Raw genomic sequence first — 22,149 nt, 5'->3', positions numbered from 1 at the left:
TGGTCTGAGGTTCACCAGAAAATTAATAGAGGATCTAGGATTTAATCCAGAAGTCTGACTCACGTTTTCAAATAACTCCCCTGCCCATGTGATACACTCTAAAGAAACTCGCTACTTTCTCTAGTTAACATTTTTTCCTGATTTGTTTGAGCCACAGCATATTCAAACAAGGCACAGCAAGATCTACTCTAAGTAGCAACTCGGTTTGCAGGAAGCTGATTCCCTGCTGAATTTATTCAGGAAGCATCTTCAGCTCTGCCTGCATCAAGATAAAAAGAGGCTCATCTGATGTATTTCTGTACTGTTTTAATTGAAGTGCCCCAAGTACATGGCTTTTGATTTTCCAGTAGGCAGAGATTAGGGGTTTTGACAGCATAACATTAGGGAATAAGTAACCTTCTTTTCTAAAATTTGCGATGTATCAGTTGTGATATTAAAGCAAGGTACAATAAAGAGTAAAACACAAGACTTTTCCCAGTTTGAGTGGCTGCATACACAGTTTTTACAAAACCTGCATTGCAGTTACTCTGACAGACCCTCCAACATCAAATAAAATAGAACTGCACATACACCAGCTCAAAACACAATGATGCTGGGGCACTTTCTCAGACATTTGAGCACACCAGTTCACTAGGCTCAGACATACTTAGATCAACACTGTTTTTAGATTTCTTTTTGGTGAGTTTTGCCCCAGTTTTTGGATACTTGTCCTTGGTATGAATGACCTGGATGTACTGGTCATTGCTGCTGTTCTGCGGATCACTGCTGGATTCAATGGAAATGGAATCAGACTCTGTTAGAGATTGCTCCAGCTTTTGCTTTGATTTTGGTTTCATGCGTGGCTCAGGATAGTTCAGGTGTACTTTCTTGTAAGCATATGGAGGCCTGTCCAGGTCCAGCTCAAAACTGTCATCCCAGGATTTGTAATGCACTCTGCCTAGATCTTTGCTCATTAGAATGTGGCCATCAGCACGATCCCCAATGTAAAACCGTGATGCTGGCCGAAGGTCAGACAGCGAGCGAGGGCGATGGGATCTGTTCATGAATTCTTTCTCAAGTTCTTCTTCATCCTCCTCATCTTCACTGGGATGAGGGGAATACATCTGGTGTGGTGTCCGAACCACGTATCTTCTGACATGGCGTGGATACAACTCAATAATGTCTCCTGCTTCCTCCTTTCTGAAATGTCTTTGGAGTCGGGAGGTAGAACGGAGCGATTTTTTGCGGGACTCGTTTTCATTAACCAGAAAATACCTGGTAGCATACGGTCTGCATCCCAAAAATACAGGAGCCCCTGCCCCAAGGGCGTCTGAATTTACCTGCCGAATGGCTTTTCTGAAGAGGGGGTCAGAATGAACATCTTCAGTGTGCTTTTTGAAAGTCACTGGTGTGTAGGGCTTTGTTTTGCACAGCTCACTCGCACTCCTATGAACAACACTTGGGTATCTTTAGGAAGGAAGAAAAAGAGAGGAATACTGATATATACGCTTATCAATCAGTGGAATTGAAACATATAAAAGAATTCACTGCTCTGGAAGTCAAAGACTAGGTTGAAAAAGTGGAGATTATCATATCTCCACTGTTGCAAATTTTTAGAACCATTTTGAGAAACATATCCTAGAAATTAGGAGATATATTTGTTCTTCTCTAGGAAAGGATAACACAATTGTCCTCTCAAGTTATATTCCCTTTCTGTTTTCTTATTGTTCTGAGAATTGTTCTTTATCCACTTGGAAAAAAACTCAACAAATATTTTAAAGCATCCATATATTGATATGCCAGACTGGTTGTTTTGCAACTAAAGTTGCACAGATATTCTGCAGAGAGTTCCTTCACTCTGTATTTGTTTTGTTCATGGAGATGGTATCCTGCACAAAGTATTTTAGTTATGCGCCTGAGGGCAAGTCTAGTATTTACCTTTGCTTGAGCTGTGTGTAAACTCCATCAGCTACATCATTTTAAAAGGTTTATAATCCCCTCTCTGTTAAGGGAGAGTTAAGGATGTGGTGTCACCAACTCTATCAATAGTACCCGTGAATGAATCTGCTTTTGAAAAATTCCTCTGCTGTCTTACAGCTCCAGACAGTCTGAACGTACAGCTGTTTTGTAAACAGGTATGGCATGGAGCTGCTGGAATAAATACCATTTCAAAACCAAAGCAGTTTTACCTGTTTGTGATATGATCATTTCTTGGTTTCTGTACACTTGACACAGAGGGAGCTGGTGTTAAAGAGGTCGAAGTTGTGGGAGTTGCATTGGCAGGTCTCACAACATCAGTTGTTGGCACACCTTGGGGCACAGACTGGGAAATGGTTTGTATTCTGGTGCCTTTGCTCACAGGAGATTCAAAGTTCAAGACACTGCCATTCTTTCGGGGTGTTGAGGAGCGAGCAGAAGACTCCTGGCTGATAATATCAGTTTCTTGCTCTGGTCTTTTGTCATTAGCATCCAGATTTTGGATTCTGGCTGGAAAACAGAAATTATTATAGGAACTTTCCAGGTCTCTACATTTAGAAACTGTTGTGCAAATTCAGTGGCTTGAATTCCCCCTTCAGTCAGGGACCCAAGGCCAATAAACCCCCCTGTGTTCATAAAAGAGAAAGTGGTGTCATGCTGGGAGACTTGGTGATAAAGGGGTAGATCTTCATACTTCATCTACATCCAAATGCTTTATTAATAGTGGCATTTCTAAAGGTCACAACTTACCTACTGCCATCTGAACCACCTTTTTCTTATCTTCAGTTCTTTCCTAAAATACATTCAGAAGAATGAGAATTTTTAAATTATTATGGATTAGAGAATAAATCCCCTGCTCTGTATGGATGAAAAATACAGGATTTGTTTTATGTTGTGAAAGACTAGAAGTGACTTTAGAGATTTAATTAGGCTCATGCTTTACTGAAGACCCCTCAAACTACATGTAAAAGTGCTTTTCACCATACTTACTGTTTGTATCTTCATTCTCAGTTGATTGTTGGTGAATTTTAATGATCTTGCAATACTTTGTAGGTAGTAGATTAGCATGCTAGAAGTGAAAGGGGTGGTATGAGTCACTTCAGATATTGTTCACAGTTTTTCTTTTGAGGGTTTGTAGGTCAAAATGATGTACAAGTTCAGCTGCTGCTCTGTAGCATTTCCTTGTATTGTAATAATGGATTAAAGCCTTCTTTCAAGCAAACATAGATGAAGGAAATGACACTGAAAACACATTTAACAGCAGTTCTAATTTTCACCTGTGTTTTTTGCAGGTATTTTCATTGCGTGTGTAACCTGGGATGCATTTCCAATTGGTTTTATTTGTTTTGGTTTTTTTACTTCTAGACAAATAATTTTGACAGACATTGTTTTGTGGTTTTTTTTCCCAGTCCAAGGTTACAGAACAGGGACACCATAGTTACAGCTGAGTTTGCACAACCATACCGATGCAATTTTGTTGGCTGGCTGAAATAACACCTTGTTTACCCTGGCACAGATGAGATCAGATCCTGGCAGATTAGGGCCTGACAAAATGGATTGCAGTGGCTTTCAGACAAAGTCTTGTAGCTAGATCTCATACCAGAAACAATTACATATGCGCTTAGCTGTCAGTTTGAAGCAGTCAAAAGGAATACTTAAATTTGTAAATATTACATGGCTGGGACCTTAGAGGAAAAAGTTACAAGTAAGAAGTGTTGCTTTGGTCTTTCTAATTTGAAAAGCCAGCAGTGGGACAAACTCTGCCTTTGTCTGCAGTTTACACAAGAAGAAAATGGTACAAAGATACAAGCAAAGCAAAATAGAACTTTTCAGAGAAGCAAAGTGAATTTCAAACAGCTCAAAATCAATATTATTTCCCAGCTGTGAACAATTATTTATAACCCAAATAAGAAAAGACTTCCACTGGAGAGTCTGCAGCAAGTTATATTAAATTAACACTTAAGAGCAGACCATCATAATTGATTCATCTTGTTATAAATCTGGATGACAGAGTAGCTTCTTTAAACAACAGGCTGAGCCCTGTTCACTGTCAGAAGCTGAACTAATGACCATGAAGAAATGGAAAATTTATTTCTGAGGAGCTCTTAAGAGGGAAGAGGTTCTTAAACTTCCTGGCACCATCAGCACTGCAAGCCTTGACACAATGCAGTGCTCTAACAAAGTATCCCAGAAGGAGAAATACCTTTTGAAAGTTTTTTTAACATACTTCCATTCCTGTCTGGTCCATATACCACACATTCAGTGTTGGAACTGTTGTTTCAGTTGTGCTTAATGGAACTACAACAGTGCAATGTTTGTTCCTCAGTATCTACATTTGACTCTCCAGAGATAAGGCCAGTATTAATACAATCAATTTAACCTGCCTACAAAAACCAAAGTACTTACAATAACAGTAGTAGTGCAGGGAGGACAACCACAGGACTGCTGATGTAAGTAATCACTGTGTTGAACCATGTGGGAAAATCATTTTGAATTGTTTCAGAAACAATATCATATATTTTTTCTTGGCCACTATAGGAGATGTGGGAGGAAAAAAAATTAAGTTGTAAGGAATCCTGAGTATATTTTTAAAGCAGTGTTGCACTAAATAATAAACAAACGTGGAGGGTGCTTGAATGCAGACACAAGACAGTGATGTTTGGGAGATTTCTCAGTGGCACATTATGTAAATAGAAACTAATTAAATTATGTATATAAAGCAAATAAACTCGGAACTTTGACCTATTCACCTTATTAAACTATAAACAATAAAATATTGGTAGCATAAAAGCATTGTCCTCTCAACTTGTTTTGAATTTACATCTGTAATTTGTGTATTATGAATGATACTAAGTTTATTGTAAGAAGGTGAAATAAAATCTTTGCAATTTTCATTGTCCATTATACCTTACCTGAAGGGGCCGCAGCTTAAGGATGGCTTATATCGGGCAATAGCAAAAATTGTTGGCAACATGCACAAGAACAGCATAAACAGCAACATGGCCAAGTAGAAATTATTGGATCTGCAAGAAGGTGTAACATGTTTCAGATTATACTTGTCAGAGAAAACAAGCGACAACATAAAAGGTGCAAGTCAGAATCTACCTATCCAGTTCAAGATCTGGACATGTTCAAGAACATGTCTGAAAGATTAAAATCATTCTGCTATAATTAGAAAGTCTGAACAGAGATGGCTTCAACAGACTCCTAATGATCAAAATTCTATTTGCACTGCTTTCCAGATACCACTGCTGCAGCCAGAGAACTGGTTACTGCACTCTTTGACAAAAGCTGCCCTTACTGCCCAGTCATGTTGGGGGAGAAAAAAAGCAACATCACAAGTCAATTAATCTTAAATAAATGTTAGAAATAACTGATTATTAAGAATTAAAGATGCCCAAATTTATTTTCATTTTGAAAAAAAACAATTAAAATACTCATCATGATAAAAAAAAAAGAGGAAATGTGTTGTGCAATGCAATGGACAGAAGCAGTTATTGCATAGCTTTTAAAGAGAGAAACATCAAGAAATAGGACTCGCAACAGTTGACACATGTAGGGTATTGTGCTCTGTCAGATTTGTATGGAAATAAAGCATTTCTGTTAGGCCATAATAGCTATCTAGGAACATTCCCTGACATATTTTTTAATTCTTGCACATCTTCAACTACCTTGCTTCACAAACCCTCAGTTTCTCAGTAACTATGTCTTTTTTCCTCAGACCTTTGCTATCAGTGGTAGTGTGAAATTTGATTGTCAGCTTTTAGAGCTAAAATCTCCTGGAACTTTCTTCATATTGATGGAAGATATTTCCATTGCCTGCATTTGATTTTTTTCCTTATCTTTTGTTCTCATTTTGACTCACCGAGATGCTCTGAAAACCTGCTGATGGGGTACATTGCATGTGAGCACAGCCCAGCTCCTCAGGTACATGAGTCCAATCAACTTGAGTACATTGAATGCTGGTAAGCAAGGTGAAAAGAAAGCTCCCATCCTGGAAAAATCATATCATATCATATCATATCATATCATATCATATCATATCATATCATATCATGGCAGAGCTCAGTGTTGCCAGAAGCCATTTTCATAACAATAGAATAGACTAAAAAAAACCCCAAACCTCACACCAGCTAAACAGATTAATAGCTCACTATTAACAGATGATCTATTTAATTAGGACATTGACATGGTAGTCTTTTATATTAAGAGGTTTCATTTAAATAATCAGATTTACTTAGCAATCAGCCAACAAAGGACAAGAAAAAACACATAAGGACTACATACCAGATCATTCCTTGGTTGTAGACCAAATGCAATACGTTCTCTGCAATTTTGAATTCTCCATATTCTGGCTACAAGAAACACAGTGTAAGATGAATACCTTTGTCTTAATCTCATTTTCAGGCCATTTATAAGGCACATTTGACTGAAGCATTTTGCAGATAGTACATGGCCTGAAACATCCAGATCAAATACCAACTGCTGGCAGGCAGTGGGAACACAGCAATCTCTGCAGCAAGGGATTAAACAAATTTATTCCTCTCTAGTTTACTTCACATCTTTAAGGAGAAACAGCCACAGCCTTTCATGCCAACAGCTTCTTGCTAACCAAATATTACCTACTGTAATTTTCTTAGAGGGCTCTGTGGTGTTGGTTACTGTTTCTTGGACCACTATCTACATTAGGTAAAGATATTACAGCGGCAGAAAAGAGGATGTGGTCGACAACTAAGTGCCCTACGTGTCACCTTAGACTGTGGGAACTGCTCTATGATGTTATTTTGTGAAAACCAAAAACTTTTACATCAGAGCCATGTGAGTAGGCTTGAGAAAAACATTCATCTCAATGTTTATCCTGTACCCTCCAATTTAAACTCAGTATGAGCTGTTCCTTTCCAGATGTGTGCTACTGAGAAATTATTCATCTGTGGAAAGGCTTTAAGAACATTTAGTACTGAGGGAAGGAGCCTACCAATCTTCAACATCTTAGCTTGATAAAATAAGGATTGTACTTACAAACTTGCTTTCTAGATCCCAGCACCAGCAATCACTCAGATACCGGACACACAGTCCACGGAAAAAATCAATTAGCAGGATGCTTGCGACTGTGAAAATCATGTCGATGATTGAAAGCTTGAGCATCTCCTGAAATACACATTGTTCACACATACTGAGACATTCTGAAAGCAAATGGACTGCATATGGCTCTTTTGCATTTGTAATTGTATTTTTGGCTCAAGCTCAGTATTCTGATAAAATATGAATTGATTATATGAATAATATCCTTTTAAAATTTTCCTCTTTGACTTTTCCCTTACTTGTCTTTGTTCTGTTAAAGAGAATAAATATAATCAAGCTTCCAGGGTGCTTTTTATTGCTTGCAGCAGTAAAATTCTGGTCATGATGGTATCAAACTTTCTTTTTAATGACTTTCTTTTTAGTGTCCAAAAAAATGTATCTAGCTAAACTGAAATGGTTTGTTTTATGTATTGCACCCATTCTTTTATTAAGCTGACTCTTTTAAGACATATTTGCAAAGTGTTTCACCATGAGAAAAATCTTATTATTCAGACAAACCCACAACCCAATGGCATAGGATCATCAAACCATAAAAAAATAGTTGTTTCATGCTTATGAAAGAATGTGGTTATCTGATATTTAATTGAGCTTTAAAAATATACAATTAAAATAAGAAAAATTCAGTTCTATACATCTCTAGGCCATTCTGGGAAAAAAAAAACCCCAAACATTCAAACCCTCTATGTTCTATTAGATTGTGCAGAAAGGATATACAAGAACAGAAATTAATAAACCTCAGAGGGGGTCTTTTCCTCCTGATGTTTAAACAAGACCTTTAATATTCCTCATTCTGGAACAAGAAGCTCAGAAAATCAGAAGCACACTAACATGGTTCTTAATCCAGTGGCCTAGACATGACTGTGACACTGTCAGAGACCACAGTGACATCTGCATTTTTGTGATTAAAATTTCTCTCTGAATGTATTAGAGCCCCTGGAAGTCACAAGCAATGTACCCTTCACATGTAGGGAAGCAAGAGGTGTCATATTAAATCTGCAGATTTTCTGCACCCCAAATGTGGGAACATGGTACTGCCATCCAACTGTCCCCATTCCCATAAACTGATGGGATTTTTAAACCTTTTGTTGTTCTCCCTCCCTCTGAAAAAGTGAAGAGCACTTGATTGTCTAGAGATTTACTGGGGCAGAGACATCTTATACTGTTCAAATGACCAAGAGCGCAGTCTCAACTTGTTTCAGGTCTGCATCTCCATCTCTTGAGGCAGCAATCTGAATCTGAGCACAGTGCATGTTGCTGCTTATATGTCTGTATAGTCTTGTTTCTCTGTAGGGGTCAGAAGGATGCACCCTGTTAAAATAGGTTCCATATCACAGATCTGTACAGATCTGCCTGTGCAGAGCTGAAGACAGAGACCAAACCTGGCAAAAGAACACTTGGACAGCACGAAACATACTGTGGATACTGAACAAAACCCAAAACTTGTATCTGTGGCCATAGCACTTTGCACAGTCTTTACTCTTCCTACATGATCCTTAGCTAATTTCTGGAATTTATACAAAGAAAAGTTCTAAAATTAAACACAGCACAACACAATTTTAATTTTTTGTCAAATGTGAATTAAGTGGAATAAGTTGATGACAATAAAACAATTACATACTTGACCAACATATGTCTCCCAGCACTGATCCTGTGGGTTCTGGGTGTTAAAGGAAATTGTTTGGTTAACCAGTGAGTCTGTCAGGCCTTGGGTGCGATGCTCTTCTGACATGACAAAGCCATTTCTCTTAATTTGTACATTAGGAATGGTTACATTGTCATCCTTAGAAAGAGTGTTTGTTGCCAAGGAGGTGGTAGAATTACTTGCATTGTTGTTCATATCAGAGTCCTGAAATAATAAATGTCCCAAAAGCTACTTTTTAACTGTTCATAAGTGCAGATGTCTGCATCTTCTACAGCATACACACACACACATTTTTTCATATATTTCCAAGCAGCAGTTAGGCAACTGTTAAACAGCTGTCAATGGACAGAGTCAGATGGAACACCAGAGGGGGCAGGAATAAAAGCTAATTTAGGTAGGTGGAAATATTTGACCTTTAGTGATGAGGGGTTTTTTTTAATAGTTCAGCAATGCACAGAAATCTATTTATCTCATAATATCAACAATCAAAAAGACCCTATAAGTAGTTGTAAATAAACATTACTATCTAAACTATCAACCCATAATATTTTAATAAATTTCAAACAAATTTTTATCTAACTTCATATACTTTACAATAAACAGAATTCTGTCTATGAAGTCTACTAGCATTACATGTCAGAAAACATCAAGTTAAACTTACAGTGACACTCATACTGTCCACTTTATCCAGTAGGGCAATGATTAAACTGTAGAGGTTTCCCAGGTATAGGACAAGAACCCTGAAAAGAGAATGAAATACAGATTACCAGCACTGGTAACCATTGACTTCTCATATGTTCTCTGGTTTGGCTGTACTAAAACATGAACCAGAACACACCTCTCCTTTCCTCCTTTTCTCTCTACATATTTTTTTTACACTGAATAATGCCCATACCTGGCAAGCTGGAAGCGAAGGGTGGTCCTTGGATGATACATCTCCAGAGCTGCCACAAGTTCAAAAGCAGAGGGTGCAATCATTGTGATCAGTGACACAACTACACTGACCTGTGGAACAGAAACATGCAGTCTTTGATGATGGTCTTCTGTGGAATCTTGGGCTGACTGAAATACTGCTGAGGCACATGCTTTGGTGATTGCTTTTCTTGGAGGAGATGCTTTAAAGAGTTATTCTTGACATTAGTAATAACAGTAGTTATGATCAAAAATTATAGATTAGAATACCATTCAGGAATCCTTACTCCAGATATTGTAGCTTCCAAGTTCTACTTTATTAATTGAAATTAAAAGTTATCATGTAGGAAATATGGTGCTAGCATCTTCCTCTGGAATCGGTGAGTGGCTTTTTCATGCCTATTCGCTTCCTACTCTTGCTCATTCCTCTGAATGGAAATAGTCACAGAACATGCAGTATCCCCTGATACTGAATCAGTTACTGTTATCAAAATCAATTCCTTTCTAGTCCATCAGCCCAGTGTTTGCTCAGCTCTGTCCCTGGATGTAAAAGTAGATTTCTAAGTGACAGGAGAGATTAAGTTTTTTGCTCATAAAATAGGGACCTGCTAGAACTGCAGTGTCTGTGGAAGGAGCACCTGCACCCCACTCTGCCCAGCTCAGCTGCACTAACACCTGGCTGCAGAGCTGAGGGAGTAGAGTCCACCAAGGCAGATCCACTCTGCCCATTCATTCCTCATTTCTCTGGGCTTATCTCTTGCTATTTACACCTCTGTGCCCACAATTGCTACAGAAAGCCCCCAGACAGCAATCCTGCTTCTGACACAGAGGTGGCATAAAGACAGTGTACCTCATTTTTTTCCCAAAGGGTCAATTCCTTCTTGGTGCGCTCCAGCCTTTGGGATCGATCCACGACAAAGTAGATGATGTAAATACTTCCAGCAAGGGACAGAAGCACGAGGATGTTGGCAATAATTCTTAAGCTTATGGTCACTGCCCTAGGAAAAAAATTTATACAGTCTTATGACACCTTGGTAATTTCTAACAGGGTTTGGAAGCACAAGACAAGCAGATTAGCACTGATATCGGCATTGAAACAGTGCTTTGAAAAGTATCTCTTATCTCATATACATACAAGTTTTTGCTTTTCTTCTTTTCCTGCTCTTCCAATATAGCTTCCTTGAAAGAAACACAGCATTACCATTTTAATAATGTTCAGTGAAAATAATGCACATATCTTTCACAGAAATTAAAGTATACTAATAAAAAAACCATCACATCCTGGAGGTGTAGGCAGATAAATACCACGGTCCTCATTGATTTGTAGCACTGATATGTGATATTAAAAACTGAGGGAGATTTCTGAGAAACAATTACACAGTAATCAGATACTTGGGCACTTTCAGCCATCCATGCTTAAGGAAATACAGCAAGAATGTTACTCTTCCAGATTTTTTGGCAGGATGTACTTTTAAAATCTGGGCATCACTAATATAATACAGTACTGTCAAAGGTTATCCTCAGTCATTGAAATAACTAAATATCATAGTAAATTAATATTATTAATTTACCCTTGGCACAATTTGAAGTAATTTTTGTTCAATGATAATGAGAGTACACCAAATTTGGGGAATAAGTTACTTTTGATAAAACCACATATGCTCTTAAATTCTAGATGCAAAATATCTATATTTTTAACATTTTTCTAATATTGAGAGACTTCTAATAAGTGCCTCCATTTGTTATGGAGAGATGAAATAAAGCATAGAATCATCGAATATCTCAGGTTGGAAAGGAGCCATAAAGACCATCGAGTCCAGCTTCCTGATACTCAGAGGAATACTTAAAACTAAACCATTTCACTAAAAAGCATCATCCAGATGCTCCTTGGACTCCAGCAGGTTTGATGCCATGACCACTTCCCTGGGGAGCCTGATTAATAGCTGATAAAATAAAGAAAGAAAGAACAATAAATTGTGTGCAGAAAGTTATAAACCAAAGAGAGAGATATAAAAATTATTATCATGTAAAAAAGCATCTTCTAAAATATGAGCTGTTGTAGATGGATTCCCTGAGGCATAAAACACTTCCTTTGCATAAAAACAATTATACATTCTATAAATTTCTTTATTTTCCTGCCAAATCAATTTGATTCCAACACTCAATGGAATTTCATCACTAGCAGATTTGTTTCTAGTTATCTAACTTCTTGTCACACATACAGGCACATTAAATAAAACTCTCCCAAGGAAGGACACAATGGCCTTGCTGGGATGTCAGCAAATATGATGTGCCTCTAATACCACACAGATGTGATACTAGCCCTCCCCTAAGCAAATAGGTATGCAAATAAATACAAAAAACCAATAGGAAGTGCAAGGGGATGACTGGAAAAACTTACATGGCTTACAGTTTAACAAGTTAATCAACTTGAAATAATTCAAAGGTCAGTTGCTCACCCTGATGCTGTTGACTATGGCTGCAGCTTTGCTCTCTGCAGCCTCAGGGTTTCCTATCAAATAGTCCCAAGCACAGAACAGTCTCCAGCAGAAAGTGTAATTTTCATCAGAGGCACTTGCTAAACTCATTCTTGAGTTCTTTGCCATTCTGTAAAAAAACAACAGGTATTTGACTGCTTCTGGTGTGTGAAGATGGTAATAAAGGAAGACACTGGTTAGGTTAATGGTTTTCAGATGTTTACACATTTAGAACTACCAAAGGTTGCAGAAATTAGTATCACTGTTGGGAGCTTTCTGAAGAACATAAAACAGGGTGAGGTGCAGCTCATGAACTTGACTTTACATTTAGAGAGCAATGACTCACTGTGGAAAAGCATTTAAATATTTACAGTCTTTACAACTGACAAATAAAGCAAATAAATCTTACTAAATGTGGGCTTACACCTATTTCAGTTTTACAACTTCTAGGTAGGATCCAGCTGAAATATATAATCACTAAGATCACTGTTACAGGAATTAAATCTAGTTTGGCATAACTAGTGATTGTGCACAAGGTCTGTTTGTTTGCTGTACTATTTTAGACCTCAAAATATATATTGCTGTCAAATAGAAACCCAGGGCCATTTTACAGACCTTGGGAAAAAGAAAGAACACCCCTTTTACTCATGTCAGGTGAGCAAGGTGGCAGAATACTGCAAAACATAGGAAATGAAATTAAGATTAATAGCTTATGAAAGAAAGGGCATCTGAAGGGACAATGTTAAAGGGGAGATGTACACAGCTAAGCAAAGGATCACTGAGCTAAGTCAGAAGAAAAGCTGATCCTATCTAGAAATTGCAGATGTGTAGATCAGTGTCAAATATACCAGTGACCCTTGGCACAAACAAGTAGGTAGATTAAAAATAAATGAAAAGGGAAGGTTTGACCTCAAAACTGAGAGCTATTACAGACAGCACTGAAAACATCCCTGGACTGCACTGTGCCAGATAAATAGGTGTCCAGAAGGGAAGAGAAAGCAAATCAGGAGAGGATAGAGTGACCTTGCCCCTTCTCCAAGCATTGCACATCCCTGGATTTATGGCCAGCTCAGGCAGTCTTGCTCTCTCTGCTAAGTAACTCCTACTCCTTCCCTTCCACAGCAAAGAAATTGAGCTTACATTCCAATGGGATGCCACGTACCCACTAAAGCAATGCAAATGATATTACACCTAGGATGACACTTTTATATTTGTATTTCAATAGAGGGGAATATTAATAATGCTGAAAGCATTATATTTCAAATATAAATTTCTGTCATAAGAATATTTATAACAGAAAAGAGGGGAAAGGACTTCCACGGGTATTGGGCCTTAAACTGCACAAAGACAAAGCTTAGAGATGATCTGTGCTGCCCTTCTTTTAAAGGCTGGGAAATGGAACAGAGAGTGAGGATTACAGCAAGGTAAAAGGCTGTCTAGGGTTGAACTCATTCTGCCTCCATGATAATAGCAGAGGTGAATGTGTTAATAGAACTACACAGAATAAATACAGAGGAAGTGGAGTAAATACCATAGCTGATTGCCTGAGCACACAAGTTTATGAATAGTAGTAAATGGGCAGTCTTACTTTTTTAGAAGAATGATGAAGCTGTAAGCAAACACAGCCATTCCAACAAGGAAGTAGGCAAGAGGCAGCCTGTATCCAGCTTTCCCAATCTTCCTGTCCCGGCCATAATAGCCATAAAACAGAACAGAGTACTGGAGGTAGCCCTGCAAAGACCAGAGCCTGTCAGTAAGAGCAGTGACCAACAATTACAACAGAACAGTGACAGCAAAATAACAAGGAGTAGTTTGAGCCTTGCCCCGAGGGACCAGATGGTGTCCAGGTCTTGAGCAGATGCAATGTGCTCCTTGGGAATGGTCTTGCTGAGCGTGCTGCCGAACGGGGCTCCGGCCAGGAGCTGCGGGAGAGAGAGGAGGTCTCAGGACGTGGGGGAAAGAGAGAGAAGGTCTCAGGAGCTCCACGAGCCCATCTGAGCCAGGGCTGCACAGTGGAACCCATCAAGAGCTGCCCACATGGGTGGTGCTCTCAGGGTAGCAAGTGCTGTGTCAGCACTGGGCCAGTTTTAAAAGCCATGCTTTCAAGGTGAGCATTTTTAAATTAAATGCGGCAGTGTTTGATCTCAAAATGATAGTTCAGGATTAAATTTACTTTTCCTTAAAAATTAAAAAGTGAATGTGAATACCTTTTTTTTTTTCTGGTTTACTTTTTATTTGTTCAAGGGATGTTTACTTTTTTATTTTGTGCAGTGAGAATAAAATCAGGTATTCCCATGTTTTCAGATAACACTATTAAAGCACAGGGTAGGTGAGGCAAAATAATATGTATGAATAATTTAACAAAGTTAACAAATTGCCTTACTCATATGCAAGAACTAAACAAAGTTGTGGCTGTTCAGAACTTGTAGGAAATGCTTTCTAATGGACAATAATCCAGAGTCTGGAGAGGGATGCTTTGTTTTTCTTAGTGTCATTTAAACTTCTCATTAGTGGAAATGACACTAATAGGACTTAAGTGTACTCAACACCCACTACATCTTTTAAGAATGGGTTCTTTTAGTAATCAGATAAAAATATACTCTCTAAAAACTTTAGTACCATGTTGACAAAATACTATCTCTAACACTAATAGAAAAAGTCTGTTGTCCTTTGACAGAGAAAAACCTCTTCATAGGGGAATTTATTTTAAATAATTCATTTTACAGTGTACATTTCAAACTGATGCATGACTTGAAGTGTGGTGTTTGTTCCATTGAGAAAGGGAAGTTCAACAGTAAGTGCTTCTCTGTAAATATGAACAGTGTGTTCTTACCTCTGGTAGGACTACAAAGGCTCCTGTCATTATGGTAAGGACAATATTGATTCCAAACAGCCATCTCAGGAAGATGAAGTAAGAGGCAACTCCAGATCCAAAATGACCTTAAACCACAAAAAACCATTATGTGACCTGCATAGTCTATAAAAGCTTGTATCATTTATCCATGAAGTACTTGAATAACAGGGCAAAAAGAAAAACCTCTCTTATGGAGGGCATTCAGCAAACTAGAGAATTTTTTTCAGTTTTAGAATCCCAAAGGGACAAAATTGACTTTTTCAAAAGTTACCCCCCAACTAAGACCATCAATGAGAACTGTGCAGTTTCTGAGGCACCAGGAAAAGATGAAGAAGCAAAATTTTAAATAAAGAATTCACTGCTGAAAATATGAATTTAACTCCCTCCCAAATATTTAATTCAGTATATTAAAAAAATACATCAAAAGACTCAGCATTTTAGCAAGTGTTTTACAAATACCATTAAATCTTTATACTTACTCTCAATTTTCTTTATTCTCATTTCCCAAGGAATAAAGATTACCACAAAATTGTATGCAAGTCGAATAAACTTCTTCCAAAGCTGAGAAAAGAGCAGAGAAATATGACATTTCTTCACATGAAAAAAAAAACTAAAAATGAAGTGCTGAGTATTTTTCTCGTGTCTTATCTTTTATCACAAGAATTGCTGCAAACATTGATGACTAAGGTCTTATTAGGAGCATAATGCCTCAAAGGAAATTCTCTTAGAGGAAAAATATGCTTTTTTATTCAACAGCAGCAAATTTAACTACTTTATTCTCAGCTCTATGTTGTGCAGCCAACACAGAAATCCTGTGGTTATATTTTGTAGAGTCTTTATTCAACCTCTATTTTTGCATGGTCAGATGGTCTTCCTGCACTGTACACATGGGGGAGAAAAAGTAAAATCCATCTGTACAAAAGTGAGAGAAGTTTTTGAGTTATTGAGTTAGAGCGATAACTTCACAGCGTCAACGGGAAAAAAAATTGTATTCCAGGCATTATAAAATACAGCTAGATATTAAAATCTCCCTTATATTTTAGGCATTTTTAATAGCAGTGTCAATATTCTATCATATAATTTGATCTCCTAAAATTAAAGAGGAGTAAATAAAATTTTAAGTACTGAAAATGTAATCAGTCTCTTTGGCCAAAGTTAATTAATATTTATGACGATATGGACATTTAATTGCACAAATGGGAAGTATTTTAATTGAAGACATTTAGATGTTGGGAACTGCAAGGGAATTGCTGGGATTGCAACTTTCAGTACAGGGTTCACAGAGCTGAGAAAGGACTCAAGCACCTTGTGCCAGCTGCACTACAAATTTATTACAAATAATAATAACAAGATGTCCACAGTGAAGCAAAATTTACTAAAATATCATTTGATAGCTATCATCTCTTTTCCTCCTACTATGTAGTTGAATGGATAATTTACACTCTTAGAACACAGAGTATGGGCATCTGGCTTTAACAGGGGGGAAAAAAAATCCAAAAAACAGCTACAAAGAAAATGTAAAATAATTGAATTGAAAAAAGAAAATGGCGTTCAGTGCCAAGATAGTAAAAATGTATTTTAACTTCAATTTTCATAAATAATGTCATGAGTGGACTGTCCAATCATGAACACCATATATTCTGTAAATTTAAAAATCTTATGTAAATACACCTAGTAGCTGCATTTTTTTCTTAGCACATGTTCAACCACTGAGTTCCTAATTTTGATGATGTAGTGCTTGTTTTGCTGTGCTACAGTTTTTGTCTCCTTGGTCACCATGTTATTCTGTAAGAAAATACGTGGGGAAAAAAAATCTCTTCCAGTTAAAAAAAAAACAAAAAACAAAAACAACAAAAAAAAGACCCACACCAAAAAAGGCAGCTCATTCTGTTGCTGTTGCTGAATTTAGCCCTAATGTAAAGACTATTCCTCTAATTTGTGCTAGGATAAAAGAATACAGATCCCTACACATAATGAGTGCTACTAATTAACTGCTGAATTACAGCCCTGTGCTGAATGTCTTCAAGCAAATACAACAGAGGCAATTAGATTGGACATAAACTTTTATTCACTGTGAACTCTAAGATAAAGGCTTTTGTGTTTGTATAGGAAGAATTATATGAGCAAGCACCGAGCCCAATCTCTGATTTACTGATATTTTGATTTAGCACTTTCTTTCTAGCTAAAGTCCAAATTCCACTCATATCAAAGGCAAAAAATAGTGTTTATTTTACCTGCATTTTTGCTTCACTGCATTTGCCACACATGCAAAGGCAGAACAAGGAAAACTTGCTCTTTCAACATTGGAAAGGGCCTCTGGGGGCCAGCATCTCAGAGCACCAGATAGCTGTGCAGCTCTTCACTTGTTCACATGAATAAAACACACGGCGTTCTATTGGCCTAACCCTGCCTTTTTGAATTAAGATAAATTAGTAATTAAAAGTCTACTTGTTATGATGACAAAAGTATTCTTGACTGCTTAGATGACTAAAGAATTCTTCTCTTGGTTGCTTATTAAATACAATTTCCTGCATATTATAAATTTGCAGAAACTCAGGCCAGTGTCTATTTTCAGTGGTGTAAATAGATTTGCTAAGATTTGATTGAAATTGTCTGAGTATAATGCAAGAAAAACCCCTTCGTTAATAATGTATTTAACATAAGCTATTGTAGGATTGTTTTCCAAACTAAAAGCTAGACACATTTTTCATACTAAGCTATTGAACTGTGGCCCCAGTTTGTTGAAATTGCTCTTCAGAGGATACTGCATGATGTTTGTTGTTATCCCTTTCACATCACCCCCTCTAACAGGCATCAATATTTGTAGGCTGTCTGAAAAGAAAGCTTATACTGCATTAACAGAAGGATATTCATCCCTCAACACATGAAATTAGTCTGCAAAAATGTAATTACTAAAATTACAATGGAAAAGAGAAGAAGAAAAAAAATAAAGAAGCTTTTAACTGCTTTTTTCTCCCTCTACACTCCCAAGCTGAAGTATCAGGAGTGCAGAGCAAACACACACTTCTCTGAAGCAGAACTGCAAATGGCTATTGGTGGGAAGCAGAAATTTCAGAGGTTTGAGACCAAGCAGCCTTACCTCTGCCCCAGCAGCCTGGTACCCTCTCGTTCTGGTGAGCCTCCCCTCGTACTTGAGCACGATCTCCTTGGCCTGCCTGTGTGAGAGGGGGAGGTCAGTCTCTCCATGATCCATTGCTCACATCTCTCCTTCTGCACAAGCAGCATCTACCAGAGGGCTCCAGTGCTCTGAAATACAGCCATGGGCTGTCCCACCATCAGCCCCCAACCCAGGCAATGCTTTTTTTCTCTGACTATTGAGCTTTTTACTGATCGTTTAAAACCACTTAGACTTTTGTCTGAGAGAACTCGGCATTCAAGAGTTTGACTGCAGGGAGAGCTTTCTGTTCCTCTACTTTATTTCTCTGTCCTTTTGTTTCAAAGTCTTGCTTTTAAAATGGTAGAACCCAAATGAGTAAAATAGCAAGATCCCCTTTACAGTTTGGCAATTTCCTGTGGATACTGGCACCTCTTCTGCAGGTATGGTCCTGTGAGAGGTACATACATGTTCATCTGGTCATACACAGTCTTTGACCCCAGTAGAAGGTGGATTGGGACCACCAAGATCTGATTAAAAGGAACAGGAAAACGGGAAGTTACAGACTCTGCCTAAGAGAGAAAAACCTCTCTTTGCTTCCCAGATAACACAAGGGCTCTTGGTAGGGTAGGGATTCCTCATGGCTGCATTGCCATCTGAGCACCATACGGGGTTTGGAGAAAAAATGCCAGATGAAAAGGGCAAAAAAAAACCCCAAGCATCACACTGATCATGAGGTGAAAGACCTGTCACAGTTTAGACAGGTGGCCCGAAGAGTTAGTCACATGCTCTTTCATTGGAAATCTGGAATTATATTAATTGAAATCTTAAACTGTGAAACATGTTTTTACTACACTGACCATGTTTTTTAAACTTACAAGTGTCCAGTATTTGCTGCATTTACAATATGCTCTCTGAAGCTATGACCAGCTTCTGTTCTAATACCATGTAATGACCTTAAAAAGGCAGGCTGGTTCTCCTTTTTGGGACACAGTGAAACAATTTACCTTAAAAACATATTATGGAGCATTACCAACAGCCTTCCTTGAGACCACTGAATAGCTGACAGTCTCTTTTAGTAGTTAATAGCCAAAGCATGATTTCTTGCTATCTTTTGTGCTGTGACTTTCTAAAGGGAGCCACAGGCATGCACCAGAGACAACTTCACTTACAGACTGTCCACCCAGAGGCTGCTGTGTTCAGCCAGCCCTCAGATCTTCCCAGAGCATCCTCATGGAACATTTTCCTAGCAGCTCTAAATCATTCCTGTGCTCCCTCCCGAGGCTGGAAGCACTGTGACAGTCAGTGAGCCTGAAAAGCTCTGCACAGGCACCTTTACCTGAGCGCCCTCAGCTTCTGCCTCATGGGCCACGGCCGGCAGCGGATGTTGGACATAATCTCCTTCTGGTACTGGATGTTCTGAAAGATCTGCTCTGGGTCATGGCTCTCAGCCTTCTCTTCACCAGCATCATCTTCTGAGTTGCTGGCAGCCCAGCACACACCCCACAAAAGCAAAAAGGAGACAAGTTATTGCTGTGGGATTCCCAGCAAAGCACAGATTCGCGCAGGATCCAACCTCTTAGAGCATTGTAGGAACGAGGGAACTCACACGACCTTGTTGTTTGAAAGTTAATTAATAATTTGGGTGGTTTCTCCATCTCCAGGACATACCTCTTTCCCTCCCCGCTACTTGCTGGTCAGTCATAAATTTTCCCCACTCCTGACCATGAATCCCAGCCTTCCTTATTCAAGCATTTCCAGCCATTCAGCTTATACATCATGCTAACAAGACTCTCTGTAGATTTTTCTGGAACACAGTGCTGTCTAAACATTTCCAGAAAGAGCAGATAACATTAATTTATTCATCATACCCATTATTTTTATTTCAATAATGATAAATAATGATTATTGTTAGAATGAGGGGAGCAGGTGATTGAGTCATGGTCAACATTTAATCCTGTTCCCTGCTGAGGGGTACAGGGGTGTGGACCCCACATACCAAGAATTACTTGTCCCTGTGAAAAGATTCCTGTGCTTTGATGCCGATTTCTGTGGATGATTATTAAATCATCTTTTCTGATGCTGTCACCACATTTGCTAAGTTACAGCTCTTGCAGTTCCCTGTTGGTCTATGAAACAGCAGTAATATTCATTCTTACAGAGGCTTAGGTCTAAAAGTCTGTAGTGACTGTTTCTCCCTGAATGACACAAAGGGATCTGAAGTACTGCAGCAACCACCAGCCAGGAACCTTCCCAATTGTATGGCTATGTACTTGCTGGGAAATTTTAATCATTTAGAAATAAATCATAACCTAAAACATGCCATGGAATAGTATTTGGGGGACATAATTCATCAGACCACTAATCTGTTAGTCTGCAGTCCTGTCCCTTCAGTCACAGGGGACATTCAAGGGAAATTTATAGTTACACAGGAAAAGAATAAGAGACTTCTTACCACGCTATACCCTGAACTCTTTGGAGTTACTTTGCTTTACTTACTGTGTTTATGTTTCAGTATGAAATGTGTCTTTGACAAAATAAAGAAAAACAAAGAGGTTTGAAATACATCTTAAAATACAGAGAAGGATTTTTCTCAGGCTCATTTCCATGCTACCACACTGTTACTCAAACCAGACTACCTTCCCCAGCCTGACACACACTCTGTCTGCATGGAAGTGAAAAGACAAGCTCCCACTGCTGTGCTGGACAAAGCAGACTGTCCCTTGAGGAGAGGATGGGTCCCTTACCTGTGGGGAGGCTCCTGGTAGGTGTAGATGCCAGTTTGCCGCTTCACCGTGCGCTGCTTCTTGCAGGACTTGGCAGCTCTGGGTGCAGGGGAGCCTGGAGCTGCTGCCATGGAGCCAGCTGGGACTCTGCAGGGCTGGAGGCAGCCTGCAGCTCGCTGGGCAGGCGTCTCAGCAGCAGCCAAATGTTATTAAGCAGAGAGCAGCGAGCCCTGTGGAGCAGAGGATCATTGCCCGGTGCTCCAGCCTGGAGAAGCTGCTGCTGCCTGGCAGTGCCTTAAAGCCACAGCACACTGCAGCCCCACCACTGCCCCTCCAAGGCCAGATCAAGGTGGGAAGCAGAGTTCAAAGAAAGCCCAGCTTAATTCACAGCCAAATTTGCCTTGTTGTGGATGAGGGACGTGCCTCTGAGTGCCCCCAGAGCACCGCGCTGGCTCTGGGTGGTGTTTCCAACACTGGAGGTGCTGTTGATGTTTCTGCTTCCTGTGCTTGACACAAGGTTCTTGCTCAGGAAAAGCAAAATGGTTTGTGTTTGGGCCTTTAGCAACAGAGAACCATGCAATGTCATTGCCCCACAGGGCTTCCAGTTTTAGTGGTGGAGAGTCCCCTCACACCCTTTCTATGGTCAGCATTGACACAACTTCTGTCAGCATCTTTGTGATGCTGGCCTTGGTTGCCAGGATAGAATAAACTGCTCCACATTCTGCTGGGGCCAGGAAAGTGAATTTTTAGTGCTTTTCTCCATCATAGAAGTTACAGATATTCTGGTGCCATTATTAAAACACAGCAAAACAGACCAAAAATACAATATATTAATAGTTCCTGCAGCCATAATTTGATGCTCAGAAAGTGGGTGTGAAAGGAAGAGTTTGAAGAGAGTTTTTACTTGTTCCTAACTTGGTATTTTCTCTCCTTAATAGTTCTGCACACAGTGCAGCAACAATTTTGATTGCATAAATCAATGGTCTGTTGTAGTTAACTTTCGCTTGCAGCGTCCGACAAAAAGAACATTTAGTTCTTGCTTCTAAATTTCCTGTAGAGAATAGCACAGGCTGCTTTTTCTCTCCATCCTGAATTAATCTAAAATACTGCCACTTGCTGAAAAGTTTTACTTTTTTACTGTCTATTGTCCCAGACTTATTCAGTTAAATAACTGAAGGGCTAAGTGGTCACAAGCCTTATCTTTTGTTACAGTATTGAAAGAGTAAATTCATTTGGTGTAATTCACTGAATTTCTGAGATGACAAGTAAGGACCAGATAAATATGAGTCTGCATTTCCAAAATGTACCTCACAATAAAGCCTAGAGTTTTCTTGCTGGGTGAAGCTTCCCTCAAAATCTGGGAATCCATTAGCACAAATCAGAAT

General features: G+C 38.8%; 1 protein-coding gene across 1 annotated transcript; it reads right to left on the bottom strand.

Moving 5' to 3' along the window:
• Positions 1 to 286: 286 nt before the first annotated feature.
• On the bottom strand, positions 287 to 20,913 carry TMC3 (transmembrane channel like 3). The gene is made up of 22 exons (XM_066558725.1): positions 20,786 to 20,913; positions 19,378 to 19,521; positions 18,024 to 18,099; positions 15,403 to 15,484; positions 14,903 to 15,009; positions 13,893 to 13,991; positions 13,658 to 13,800; positions 12,052 to 12,199; positions 10,728 to 10,771; positions 10,443 to 10,590; positions 9,576 to 9,685; positions 9,342 to 9,420; positions 8,657 to 8,884; positions 6,976 to 7,104; positions 6,244 to 6,311; positions 5,822 to 5,950; positions 4,869 to 4,979; positions 4,363 to 4,488; positions 2,947 to 3,025; positions 2,707 to 2,749; positions 2,169 to 2,466; positions 287 to 1,446 (listed from the first exon to the last, which is right to left on the bottom strand). Exons 1-22 carry the CDS (start codon positions 20,893 to 20,895, stop codon positions 606 to 608), a joined length of 3,342 nt encoding a protein of 1,113 aa, XP_066414822.1. The 5' UTR covers positions 20,896 to 20,913; the 3' UTR covers positions 287 to 605.
• Positions 20,914 to 22,149: the final 1,236 nt, after the last annotated feature.

This window comes from Molothrus aeneus, chromosome 13, assembly GCF_037042795.1.
Source record: "Molothrus aeneus isolate 106 chromosome 13, BPBGC_Maene_1.0, whole genome shotgun sequence".
NCBI lineage: Eukaryota > Metazoa > Chordata > Aves > Passeriformes > Icteridae > Molothrus > Molothrus aeneus.
This window is presented reverse-complemented; position numbering and strand designations above follow the sequence as displayed.